Genomic DNA, 14,068 nt, shown 5'->3' on the forward strand with positions numbered 1-14,068 from the left:
CTGGTTCACTTCTCAAATGGCCACAACAACCAGGTCTGGACCAGACCAATACCAGGAGCCTCAGACTCCACCCTGATCTTTCACATGGGTGGCAGGGACCCAAACACTTGGGCTCTCCTCTACTGCCCTCCTAGGTACATTAGCAGGAAGTTGGAATGAAAGCAGAGCAGCCAGGACTGGAACCAACTCTCTGACATGGGGTGCCAGCATCAAAAGCAGTGGCTCAAGCTGCTGCTTCAGGATGCTCACCCCTTCCTCACCTTTGATGCCCCACTCAAATGTTGTTTCTTCAACCAGGCTTATTCTCTGCTTTCTTCATCTCTGACTGCATCACTGCTGGGATAAATCATATCATCTCTTTTTTTCCCTCTGAATACCATCCCCTCAAATGCTGCTGTTTGAGAAAATTGCTCACATGGGATGTCCTCTCTTTTGGTCCATAATTCCTTTGAAGTCAGGGACTATGTCACGTTCACCAAAGTTCACTCCCCTCTTGTCATAAATAGATCCTTGAACATATCAAGTGCTCAATACACATTTATTAAATAATGAATCATTGGAACTGCAAAGATTAGGTGTCTAGAAATTTATTCCTCCAATCCACAGTCTCCTACATGAGATGCACTCAGATGTGTGTGCACAAAGATCCATGGATGTCCTCGTGCAGAAAGATGCATATGCCCCGGGAAGCTTTGTTAAAATCCATCTTAAACTCCTATCTTTTACTTCATTGAGGAATAGCAGGGTTTAAATGGAAGCTTGAAGAGCTGGGTGCAAGCAGTTGGAGAGATGTTTCCCTCAGTTTTCCAGGAAAGAACAAGGGTTATAGAGCACATAAAGGAGATGATCTCTTTTGCCTTTGGAATCTTGGATTTGCTTATCTGGAACCTTGGATCACATTGGAATAACCTGGCATTGAACACGATGGTTCTGGGATTACCACTGATTGGTTGCATACACATTTGGGATGACCAGACCCACCTGAAAAACACAAGCACATGGGGGCACATGTGATGGTTTGGATAAGGTGATATGGTGTGTCCCTCACAAGTCCATGTGTCAGAAGCCTTGTCCCTACTGTGGTGGTGTTGAGGTAGTGGGACTTTTAAGAGATGGGGTCTGGTGGAAGGTAGCTAGATCATGAGGGCTCCATCTACTGGGGCTGGGTTTCAAAGGAGTGAATTCGTTTTTCCAAGAGTGGGATGTCATAAAGGGATGCCACTCCACATGTTTGTGGCTGTTTGCATTTCTGCTTTTCTGCTATATTTTGATGTAGCCAGAGAGGACCCTCATGAAGGCTCTAGCACTTTTCTGTTTGCACCTTTAAGACAATAGAGTCGGTGGCCAAATAAATTTGTATATTTAGAAGTTATCCAGTCCCTGATATTTTGTTACAACAACACTAACTGGAGTAGGGCAGTGCGCTCCTGAGATTGGAAGAAGAATGTCATGGAAAGCATGGAAGACTTTAGATGGAGGACTCCTGCTCTTGGGAAAGTACAAGTAACATGAAGACTCTTCTGTTCTCCATCTTCTTTGGGGCATCTTTCCACCCACTATTCTCCCCAGGACTCACGTTGTTGTGTTGATAGCAGGTCAACTGGCAGCCAAAGTGGGAAGATGTGCATGCAATGCAGAACTCCAGGGTGCAGAAGATGAGCAGCATACCAGAAATAGCCATCTCAGGGTTCTGGAAGCAGAAGACATGGGGAGGACATGAGCACTGGACTCAGAGTCCAGACATCTGAGCTGGAATGGTGGCTCTACGCTAGACCATTTCTGTGGCTTGTGGGTAGTCCCCTGCTCCCTCCCAGCTTCGTGGGGAAAGTATCTCCCTGGGTTTTGTGACGTTCAAGTGTGAGTGGAAGAGAATTGTTATTTGAATTTACTACCAATTCACCTCTAAGGGAAAGGAAGGCATTGTTTAAGGAAAACTCTCGATAAGTTGCTTTAGGAGCGTTTTATGAATAAGTCGAATTTGAGCATAGAATTGATGTGACCTTAGGGGTTGCTGCGGTGGCTGTGCTAACAACAGCTCGGAGGAGGCCAGGCTGGAAGAAGAGAGAGTGGGCAGCAGGCTGTGTCGGGAGTATAAGAGAGATGTGGTGGCTTGGGACCATGTGGAAATGTAGGAACTGGGGGAAGATGATTGATTTCTGGATGGGTTTTGAAAATATAATGAACAATGTTCTCTAAAGAGTTGGCTGTAGGCTGTCACAGACAGATGGGGCCAATGATTACTCCACGGTTTTGCTGCCAGCAAACGTAACCAGAGGGTTGCTATCCATTGAGACAAGGAAATCCAGGTGGAGACGATTGGGAAGTGAAATCTGGAGAATCTGATTTGTGAATTTCAAGCTGAATAGTGGGTTATTGGATGTGCCAGACTGGAGTGTGGGAGCTGGAGCTGTGCACTCAAGAGTCATCCTTAGAAGGAAGATGTTTCAAGCCAATTAACTGGGTGGGATCGACAAGCCAATTAGCAGAGAGAAAAAAGAAGAGGACCTATGATTGAGCCTAAGAGATTGATGAAAAAGAGAAGAATCAGCAAAGGAGGTGAAGACAGCAACCACCCAGGGAGGGACCTGGAAGCAAGGGGAGGCAGCAGAGAGGAGGAATGATTTGGGTGTGGGAGCTGAGCAGGTTTTTGGAGATATGAGGAGGAAATTGTGATTGGAGTGGGTCCAAGAGAGAACACGAGAGGAGAAAATTGGAGATAGAGAGTGTAAAAAATGCTTTTAAGAATTCCCGGCGAGGAGGACTAAGGAAATTGGATGGTAGCTGACAGGAGAAGCACATGGAAGACTTGTTGGCTTGGTTTTCAAGGTGGATGCAGGAGAAGCAGGTTTCCTGGCTGATGGAATATGACTCCAACAAAGGAGAGAAAATTAATCAGGTAGAGACCAGAGGAGGCGGGGAAGAGGAGCAGAGTGTGAGTGCGTCAGGGAGGAGTTGTGCAGGTGAAGGGACTGAGTTAGCTCACGGAGAGTCACCTGTCCAATTCAGTAGCCACAATCCCCCTGGAGCTGTTAAGCACTTGAAATGTGACCAGTCCCAGGCTGAGATGTACTTTAAGGACAGAATATACATTGGATTTCAAACATGTTGATACCACCAAAGCAAAATATTGAATTAATAATTTTTAAAAACTGATTACAGGTCGAAATAACAACATTTTAAATGTTAGGTTAAGTAAAATATTCAACTTAATATCATGGCCAGTGCCACGGCTCACTAGGCTAATCCTCCGCCTTGCGGCGCCGGCACACCGGGTTCTAGTTCTGGTCGGGGCGCTGGATTCTGTCCTGGTTGCCCCTCTTCCAGGCCAGCTCTCTGCTGTGGCCCGGGAGAGCAGTAGAGGATGGCCCAGGTCCTTGGGCCCTGCACCCCATGGGAGACCAGGAGAAGCACCTGGCTCCTGCATTCGGATAGGCGCGGTGCGCCGGCCGCAGTGCACCAGCTGCAGTGGCCATTGGAGGGTGAACCAACGGCAAAAAGGAAGACCTTTCTCTCTGTCTCTCTCTCACTGTCCACTTTGCCTGTAAAAAAAAAAAAAAAAAAAAAAAAAAAAAAAAAAAAAAAAAAAAAACTTAATGTCACTGTTTTGTTTCTCTAACATGGAAACTAGAAAATTAAAATCATATATGTGGTTTGCATTATACTTCTGTTGAACAGCATTTGTCTAGAGCACAGGTTGATGAATTATGATCCATGGGCTAACTTCTGCCTGCTGCCTACATTGTAAGTCAAGCTTAATCAGAACATAGCTCTGCTTATTTGCTTACTGTTTTCTGTGACTGCAATGGGGGCAGCTGTAGCTACAATACAGACAGTTTAGCCAGCAAAGCTTACAACATTTACTATCTGGTCCTTTAGAAAAAAACATTTGCTGACCCCTGGTCTATAGGAATGGGAAGAAGTCAAAGGATGGGAATAGGGAAGCTGGTTGATGGGCCCATAGACATTACATGCACTATTACATTTAATCCTCTGAACACCTAGAGTAGGTCCTGCTTTACAAAGGCAGAAACCAAGAGTACTAAAAGTCATGTGCTTAAGGCTACATATTGACGATTTGAGGTTGGCTATGATTCTGACAACACCAACCTTCCCCACAGTGCTTGGTGAGGATGCTTGCTTGTTACACCCTTTCTGATGATTTTTCTAAACACAGCTGTCAGGACCTGAAGGATCTTTTGTTAAGAGGGATACTCACCATACCCCAGGTCTCAAAGGGAACATAATAGTTGGGGAGTTTATATGTGCTGATGATACTTATATCCGTGATGAACAGTACAATTCCAACCGCAGAGCAGATTGCACTGAAGATGTTCACGCCCACACTGCCATTCAGCTGAAAAAGAAGACACGGATGGTCTGGGTGGGAGAAGAAGGCCGTTCTAGCTGAGATAGTAGAGATTCAGCACGTGTTCCTTCTATTCTCCCCAATTTTAATTGTGTAAAAATTTACCATCTTAAATTGAGAGTTCAGTAGTAATAAATAGTTCCATAATGTTGTGTAACCATTACCACCATTCAACTCTGTTTCCATCAAAGAGCATTTATAAGTGTAAGTGTCTAGAACTCTATGCTTTCAGCAAGGAAAGAGGTGGTCTGTGCATGGAGATTTGGGGGGTAAATCAGCTTTGAAAAATGCTAGGTTCAACACAGGTATGCAGATCTGCAGGACTTTTAAAAGCTTTTAATGGCTGCTCACTAGACTAATCCTCCGCCTGTGGCGCCGGCACCCTGGGTTCTAGTCCCAGTCGGGGCACTGGATTCTGTCCTGGTTGCTCCTCTTCCAGTCCAGCTCTCTGGTGTGGCCCAGGAGGGCAGTGGAGGATGGCCCAGGTCCTTGGGCCCTGCACCCTCATGGGAGACCAGGAGTAGGCACCTGGCTCCTGGCTTCGGATCGGCGCAGCACGCCGGCTGTAGCAGCCATTTGTGGGGGGTGAACCAATGGCAAAGGAAGACCTTTCTCTCTGTCTCTCTCTCTCTCAGTGTCTAACTCTGCCTGTCAAAAAATAAATAAATAAATAAATAAATAAATAAATAAATAAATAAATAAATAAAAGCTTTTAATGAACATTGTGGATCTTCCAGAGAGGGGGCAGTAAATAGAGATTTGTTAGCCTAGCTGTCTTTACAGAGCACAATGTGGGACAAGAGTTCTCAGAAATGATCTTTGGGAAACACTAAACCCATTTATCCCATAAGAGTCTTGGCCCTAGTGTCTTGAGATGCGATAGACTCAGACACTCCAAGAGTACAAAGGTTTGTTCAAGTTGATTTTCTGAGCTTGCTTGCCTGGATTCTTCAGGGAAGCAGGTGCTGGAAACTCTGGGGCCCCTCTAGGAATGGCTTCAGGCTCTCTTGGCCCCTTGTTTTTCTGGAGAGGGCCCTGAGCCCCTGGGAGCTGTGTACCTCCCTCTGCAAGGGCCTCCCAGGGAGGCCTCATCTTTTCTTTCTGATGCTTTCTTTATTACCTCTCCCCTCCTCTGAATCCTCTGGGGTCGTTGCCACCTTCAAGTCCAGGCTCAGATGGCTTGTGTGTCTGAGCGAATATGTGTGCAAGATCCCTGTGTCTGGTTAGAATAGTAGGTCCAAGGACGAGGGAGGAATTGTCTGTTAGCCTTATTTCATCCTTTGTGACATTACCCTTTGGGGCTCCTGCTGGGAGAGCTGGACTTACCAGGCAAGAAGACTTGGGCTGATTTTCTGCCGCCACTGACAGTGATCCTGAAATGATAAACTGGCAACGAAGTGAGGGGGTTCAAAAGGTGATCATGGCTTAGGACACTGTTCCTCAGGCTTCTGTAGTTCTGGCCACACACAGATTCTCCCTGTCTCTTTGCTGGGACCATCAGCTCACCACAGGGTATACAATAAGTATACCCTTTCTCATCTGAAAATCGGAAACACTTCTCTCTCTTCCTAAGTGTCACTGTCATGGGATAATTGGGGTCCTGCACCTGACACTTAGAATAACTTGCACATGGGAGACACTCCATGAGTGTTAGTTTATTTCCCTCTATTTTGTTTCCCCATATGCATGCCCTGCTGCTTTCTAACCTTTATGGTATGACTCAGCAGACTTAGGCACTCTGGAGGGGACAAGGAGGGGTTATCAGCTTTTCCACTGCCTTTCACAATAAGCACCATAATAGTCCTCGCCTGTTTACTTATCCGGAGGAGCACCTTTTAGTTACTCAGGTACATATTGTGCCTCTGATGCTGAGCAAATACAAAGCTGATGGAGCAGATTCTGCACATGTCATCTCAACACTGGCATTCTCTACATATTGTGGTCACTGGGGTCACCCGTCACTGTTTTCCAATTGTGGTAGCCAGAGTGGTCTGAAAGGGTATGAGCTACAATTGAACAAAAAGCTACTGTTTGCTTTTCATGAGCACTACATGAAGAGCTTTTAAAAAATGGCTTCACTGAGATATAATTCACACATCACACAGCTCACCACTTGAAGAGTACAATCTGTTTAGTATATAGAGTTGTGTCACCATTACCACAACGTAGCTGAGAATATTTTTGTCACCTGCTCCCAAAGAAACCCCATCCCCATGGGCAATCATGCCCTTTTGCTCTCCACCCTCCCACCCTCCAACTACATGAACTGTTTTTCAAACTTGGCATGATAGCCCATCAAGGACTACTGTTAGCCCTAGTTTACAGTTGGGAAGACTGAACCTCACAGATTTTAAATAACTCACCCACATAAGTAGCAAAGCCAGGAATCAAACCCAAGTTAGACTGACTCCAGAGCCCATGCTCTTAATGCTCCCCCTTTGCTGCCCACCACTGAGGGCGATTCCTGTGTCATGGAGTGGAAATAGTCATTTACAATGAAAACGTATTTCTTCTGATCTTGCCTTCCAAGGGAAAGCAACATATTCCTATAAGTGCAAAAAGAAATCTCAGTTTCACAAGCTTCTCATTATGGAAACTTGAAGGGAAGGAAGAGAAATAAAGAATGGAATTTATAATTATTTATTTATTTGAGAGGTAGAAAGACACACAGATTTCCCAGCTGCTGGTTTACTACACAAATGACTACAATAGTTGGGGCTGGTCCAGGCTGAAGAGGGGAACCTGGAACTCAATCTGGGTCCCCTATGTGAGTGGCAGGGACTCAACCATTGGCACCCTCATCCTCCGCTTTCTTGTTTGTGCATTTGCAGGAAGCTGGAGGGGGACTGGTACTCAAGCCCAGGCACCCTGACACAGCATGTGGGCGACCCAAGTGTCTATCTCAACTGTTGAGCCAAACATCTGCTCCAGGCCTGGACTTTTGATGCCCCTGCCAGTCCTTTTGAGATACTCTTGTTTTGGAAGAGGATATTAAAAGTCTGTGTGGCATAGACAGTTCTGAGGGAAAAGGGCAGCAAACCCCCAAACTGCCCTGCAATCAAAAGTGAGGAAGGTCGTGCAGGCTGGGGGTACTGAGCAGCTCGGCAGAGGTGGGGAAAGCCAGCGAGGGGTTTGAGAGGCCTGCACTGAACACTTGCCCACACTCAGTAGAGTCTAACGCTCAATAGCACGTGTTTGTGTGGCCCTGATGTTAGTCCTCTCTTAGCCCCAAACTCCACCAAGGTTAGATATGCAGACATGGGTGCCTTGTGGGTGGTTAGTGGAGCAAAAGCAGCTGAGCTCCAAGTCTGGGTCTGTGCAGAGCGAAGACCATGGCCTTGGCAGGTGAGCTGCGTGTGTGGGGACCACAGGAGTATACACTCCAGACACTGAGCTCTGCGGTTCTGCAGACCCAGCGTGGGGGTGGTGGGAGATGGCTCTAGGCTGTTTTGTTTCAATTGTAAGGGGTAGGGTGACTTGGGTTGGCATCCAAGATATGCTGGAGTTTTGTGGTTTGTGAGAAAAGTTGCCTGTGAGTCACAGGTGGGTATGTGAGTCAGCAGAAAGATTGTAACAGAAGAGAGAAAAAGGAGAGAAGGAAGTAGAGAAGGGGGGAGGGGAGGAAGGGTGTGTGTGTATGCGGAAGGGGACATTAGGGAGAGCAAAAAGGAGTCACAGAGGTCGTGAACTGGAGTGGAGAAGGAAGCACAGAGGTTCTCAACCTTCTGTGGAGTCGTGAACCACCCTGAGAATGGGATGAAAGGCAGGAACCTTTTAGAAAGGTACAGCATACGTAACATGCCTGACACTTGGCCAGACAGGGCCTCCACAGCCCAGCTGTGCACTGTAGGCTGGGTCTCCTCTGCCCTGGCTGTCCTGTGGCTGGGAAGCCACTGCTGGCCCCTGGACAGGATCTTTCTTCTGGAGCTCAGGCCGGTGGGCCTCTGTTGGATAATACTAGCCAGCCATTCCCAGGACATTTTTATACATGAGTGCATTTTTAGTGAATAAAGAAAAGGTGCCAGCTCTAGGTTGATGAACCAGAGGTTCTATGATCCTCAAGGTGGGTGAAGTAGAAAAGCTGTTCCTGCTGGGTGGCTGTCACGTGATACTGGGGACTGAACTGTGTCCCTCTGTCCTCCCTGATTCTTTTTTTTTTTTTTTTTTTTTGTATGCTGAAGTCCTATCCCTCAGTACTTGAATGTATCTGAGTTTAGGAATAGAGTCTTCAAAGGGGTGGTTAGGTTAAATGAGGTCATTAGGTTGCACTCGAGTCTAATACAACTGGTGTCTTTATAAAGAAGAGACAAGGACAAAGACAGGCACAGTGCAAAGACCACATAAAGACACAGGAAGAAGATGACCATCTGGAAGCCAACACACAGATCCCTTGACCTTGGACTTGTGGCTTCCAGACCTGTGAGATCACACACTTCTGTGTGTGTGGTCCTTTGGCAAAGCAGCCTCGCATGCCAACACATGGGGTTAACAGGCCTCCAAGTACTGTGGGGGCTGGGCACTTTCTGCAGGGCACAAGTTGCATAACTTGACAATGTGGCCCTGGGTCAACTCCCATGCAGGGGCCCCACCTTCCTTACCCAGCTGCCTCCCCAGAAGGGAAAGCCTCCATAGAAGGAGATGGGGATGTAGTACTCGGAGCGGAGGGTGGCCATGACCGCGCCGAGGCCTAGGTGCACCAGGCCAATCAGGATCTGGACAGCCTGTTGGGAGAGCCACATATTGAATCCTTTGTTTCTGAGACTGCGTCCCGCTTCCCTTTGGAGCCACGGTTTCATTTTAATAATTTTATTTTCCTGGTCTAAAAAGTTACATGGGAAATATAAAAATAAAATAAAAACTACCTACAATTTCCCCCCAGCTGGAGAAAACAATCACTTATGTTTTGATGTATACTTGTCTACTACTTTTTCTAATATAGACCTTGATAATATAAACTGGCTGGGTATTTTATGAAGTTAATATTTCACCATGAATGGTACTAAGTATTCTTCAAACACTTTTTTAGGGCCTCCCAGATGTTTGGAATATTGGGACTTTGGATGAGTGGGATTGTTTCTATTTTTTTCATTCTACATAATATTGCAATGAACAGTGCTGTGGTGTGGAAACTGGTCTGGGTGTCTCCCAAAGATCCTCTCCTATTGCCTTCAGAGGGAGTATGCCCCGCTAACACCTTCATCTCAGATTTCCAGCTTCTGGAACCATGAGACAGCACATTCCTGTTGTTCTAAGCCACCTACTTTATGGTCCTTTGTTAAGGAAGAGCCAGGAAACTAATACAGATAAATTCTGCATAAATGGCTTAGAAATTATACATATATATATATATATACACACACACACACACATACACACACACATATGAGACAAACATTGCCATTGCATTTGATTCTATTTCCCATGAAAATATTTTGAAATACCCTGTACATATATATTTTGGGGCAAAAATTTTGAAATCCATGCATACTTTTTATAATATAAACTTTAAAAATTTTATCCATTTGTTTACTTAAAAAGCAGAGTGATTGAGAGAGAAGGAGGGAGGAAGAGAGAAAGAGAGATATCTATCTATCTATCTTGCATCTGCTGGTTCACTCCCCAGATGTTCACAACAATCAGGTCTGGGAAAGGCTGAAGCTGGGAGCAAGGAAGTCCATCTTGGTCTCCTGTATGAATGGCAGAGATGTAAGTACTTGGACCATCCTCTGCTGCCTTCCCAGATGCATTAGCAGGAAGCTGGGTCAGAAACAGAGCAGCAGGGACTAGCACCAGCACTCCAAAATGGGATGCCACTGTCCCAAGTGGTGGCTTAACCCACTGTATCACATACCAGCATTTTCACGAACTTTTTGAAGACTGCACATAGGCATGGATTTCAAAAATTTTGCACAAAAATACACTCATTTTTTTAGTTTCATTTTCACAGTCTTTTTGAAGTCCTCTCATATATGTATGTCTTCAGCAATCATGGTAGCAAATATTTCCTTCAATTCACACAAATGCTCATAAATTATACACACTGCCTATCCCTTACTTTCTTCCACTGACCAGGTATTTTGGGGTGTGTTCATATAACTATATAAAGAGCTTCTTTGATACTTTTGTAGGTCTGATACATGCCATTCTTAGTATGTACAATACCTTGGCTTAAGCAGCAATACAATGAAGGATATTTTCTGTTTCCATTCTTTGACCACAAATTATCCTGTCATGAATAAACTCACACATACCACATTTCTCCCGAGTGTAGGGAGGATAGTCTCAGAAATGGAATTATGGGGTATTTTGTAATTTCACCCTCCATTCAGGTTGTATCAATCTATTCTCCCAAGAGCAATATTTGACAACCTGGGCTGTCTGGAGCATACATACTCTTGTCATCCTTTGGATTCTTAGTGAAATGGACCTGCTTGCCCTACTCAGAATAGCCTTCCAACTTTTGTGGTGGATTCTTATTTCGCCGATTGTGTGGACTCTTATTTTGTTGATTGTGTGGACTCATTTTGTTGCTTGTCTAACCTGCTTTTTCTTTTCCTTTTTTTTCCTAACCAGCAAAGATTAGATTCAATCCCAGTGGGTTTCAACTCCAGCTTGGGTACCTACTTTGTGCTTGTTAGACCCACTTTCTTCCAGAAAACAAAAAAAGGGATGCTGGCAACAGAATGAACATTCAAGGGCACCACTTCTGGGATGCCATTCTTCCTTTTTCCTAAAATGCCTAAATCAGAAAATATAAAGCTCTCTGCTGAGGCTGCTGGTGGCGCTACACAGCTGATCATCATTGACATGTGCTTGACAAAGCCAGGCCAGCTCCAACCTCACTTGGTAGACTTGGAGTTTCTGTATCTCCCCAAAAACCTTCGCCAACCTCCACCTCCAGACATACGGTCTCTGACTTGCAAAGAAAAACCCCACTTACCCCCAAGGCTTTGCCTTCTTTCAAGGGTCTATGAGTAGACAGCTCATTCGGACTTGATACCAAGCCAACTGAGTTCCCAGGAATTAGGTGGACTCGGGGCTGGTTGTCTGGACCCAAGGGCACCTGAGACATGACTCCTGGGACCACAGGGTATTTGTTGTGGGGTGCCGCCACAAACACAGAATTTGCCACGGGGCCTCCTGCAGTCATCGAATTCATGCTCTAAAAAATAAATTCCATAGAGTCATTCGTCACATGTATATGCATTTGAGTTTACATTTTAAGTGGTCATTATCCAAAAATCAAAAAATTACAAATGCTGGCAAGGATGAAAAGAAAAAGGTACCCTAATACAACGTTGGTGGAAATGTAAACTGGTTCAACCATTATGGAAAACAGGATGGATATTCCTCAGAAAACTAAAAATAGATCTACCATATACTCAGCTATTCCACTCCTGGGAATTTATTAAAAGAAAATGAAATTAGCATATGAGTTACCTGTACTCCATGTTTAAAGAGTCTGAATGCCCAGTAGCTAAGAATGGAATCAACTTATATGCCATTAACTGATGATTGAATAAAGAAAATGTGGTGTATATATATATATATATATTTACATAAATGTATATAATGGAATATTACTCAGCCATAAAATTCTGATGTTTGCAACAAAATGAATGCAACTGGAGATCATTATGTTAACTGAAATCAGACCTCAAAAGACCAATACTACATGTTGTCTCTTTGTGGTTGTTAATATATAGAGTATAAAAACTAGACATATGTCATATTATTTGGTATATAGTTATAACTATTCCTTCCCTGAATCATATTAAAAGACCATATTAAAAAGAAAAGAAGTGGAGGGGGGAACAGTGAAGACTCTTGGAGTACTTGTAATGTGTTGTTCTTAATTTGTATGTTGGTTCTGGGTGTGACCAGAGGACCAAACACCCTTTTACCCATACACTGATGTGCATTTCTTGGTATGCATACTGTATTTCAATAAAAAATTAAAAAGTAATAAGCAAAAAATTAAAAACATTTAATTTACAGATAATAATTACAGATAATTATTCATGGGCTGCAGTGTGCATTTCAATAGATGTAGACAATGTACTGTGCTCGGATCAAACACTTAGCATTTCTTTGTATTGAGGACATTCAAAACCTTCCCTCCTGGCTATTTTAAAATAGGTGACTAATGGTCAACCACAGTTATCCTACTGCACTGTAGATGTTAGGAGTGTGTTTCCACTTAAGAAGGACTTCAGCTACCACTGGCTCCTTTGAGAATCTCTAGGAACTTATTAAGCCTGTTTTAGAGATACCACTTGATACCAGCTATTGGGCACTTTAGAGGTGCCAGACAGTCAGTGATTCCTCAATACTAATCATCTCCATCACTCTCACACCCATGTAGTTTTATGGAGAAGGAAATCTAGGCCCAGAGAGGGTAGGTGCTACCAGAGGGCCTGGGCTGTGCCTTTCCCATCTTTGCATGGTGCTTTGCATGCTACATGATAAAAAAATTTCAAAGCTGGAAAGTCTCTTGGAAAACATTGAGTTCAAAGCTTTCATTTTCTGGAAAACGAAATTGAGGGTAGGAGCATGAACATGAATTCTGTAAGGTCCCAGTCTTGGTTAAAGGGAGAACACCACCCTCAAGGGAAGCTCATGGCTGCAGCAGTGCATATCCGTTGGGTGCCTTAGCTTTCTAGATCTCTTAGGAAATCTGGTATGGTTTTTAATTTTAAAATTCTCTCTCTCTTTGTCTCTCTGATGCAGTACAGCTAGCCAGTACCAAACAGCTAGCTCACACACTCTGGAGCAATACTGTAAACCCAAACAAGAAAGCTGACCTTGCTGTGCCCTCCACCCTGACTCAGCCTCCCCCAACTCTCGTTTGGCAGAAAGAGCCAGTGACCACCCCCAGTCATCCATAGTAGCCCCTGGGTTGAGACACTCACCGTGCTCTGCCCGCAGCCAGTCTCTTGGACTACTGTTCCCAACTCTGCTGTGGGGAACTTGCTTCCCCCAAGGTCTCGCTGGGTAATATGGAGGGCTCCAAAGTCCTCTTCACTTTCTTCCTGTGAGCTGGCCAGGCCACCTGTTGCTTAGAGCTAAACCTCCCCACCCATATTTACCTCCTTGTTTTTTGGACAATAAGCTGAGTAAATATGATTCCATTTGACAAGTGTTTAATGGTGCCAGTGTTGCTGTGGCAGACCCAGGAATGAATCCAGCTCCCGGACATGGTGTATGGAGCTCTCCCGCAAGACTCAATGACGAACACTCCACAGCAGAGAGATCAGCACCCGCCCTGGGAGAACAGAGGTGAAACTGATTTGCAGGATTTGAAGGGATTAGGGAAGACTTCAAACAGAAGGTGCCATCTGAAATCTAAGTGGAAAATGAAGTAAGGAGCGGAGGTGTAGAGGTAGAAATGGGGTTGGCAATCAACTTCCATCTGTTTTTATCTGAATCAGGGCCTACAGACAATTAGAAACCAGCCACCAGAGCTCATGCAACATAGCCACGGCACACTTCGTGTGAATAACACAGGTCAAAATGTACAAGGACTGCTGCCCTCGGCAACAAGCAGCTGGATGGAGCTGTCCACGATACATTTCCTTTTGTATTCATACTGGCATATAATAGGCACTCAATAAATACTCACTGATGAACAACTGAAGATGGACAAGGTAGCTAGAGCTTTGTTGGATGGTCAGCAGAAAGAACCTCATCACAGGGGACATG

General features: G+C 44.8%; 1 protein-coding gene across 1 annotated transcript; it reads right to left on the reverse strand.

The window, feature by feature from the left end:
- Window positions 1-754: 754 nt before the first annotated feature.
- MS4A8 (membrane spanning 4-domains A8) lies at window positions 755-13,799 on the reverse strand. Its single transcript, XM_070061686.1, has 7 exons — window positions 13,279-13,799; window positions 11,307-11,528; window positions 8,965-9,087; window positions 5,693-5,752; window positions 4,217-4,354; window positions 1,577-1,690; window positions 755-981 (listed from the first exon to the last, which is right to left on the reverse strand). The coding sequence occupies exons 2-7, from the start codon at window positions 11,523-11,525 to the stop codon at window positions 937-939; spliced, it is 699 nt and encodes a 232-aa protein (XP_069917787.1). The 5' UTR covers window positions 11,526-11,528; window positions 13,279-13,799; the 3' UTR covers window positions 755-936.
- Between the last annotated feature and the right edge of the window lie 269 nt (window positions 13,800-14,068).

This window comes from Oryctolagus cuniculus, chromosome 1, assembly GCF_964237555.1.
Source record: "Oryctolagus cuniculus chromosome 1, mOryCun1.1, whole genome shotgun sequence".
Lineage (NCBI taxonomy): Eukaryota > Metazoa > Chordata > Mammalia > Lagomorpha > Leporidae > Oryctolagus > Oryctolagus cuniculus.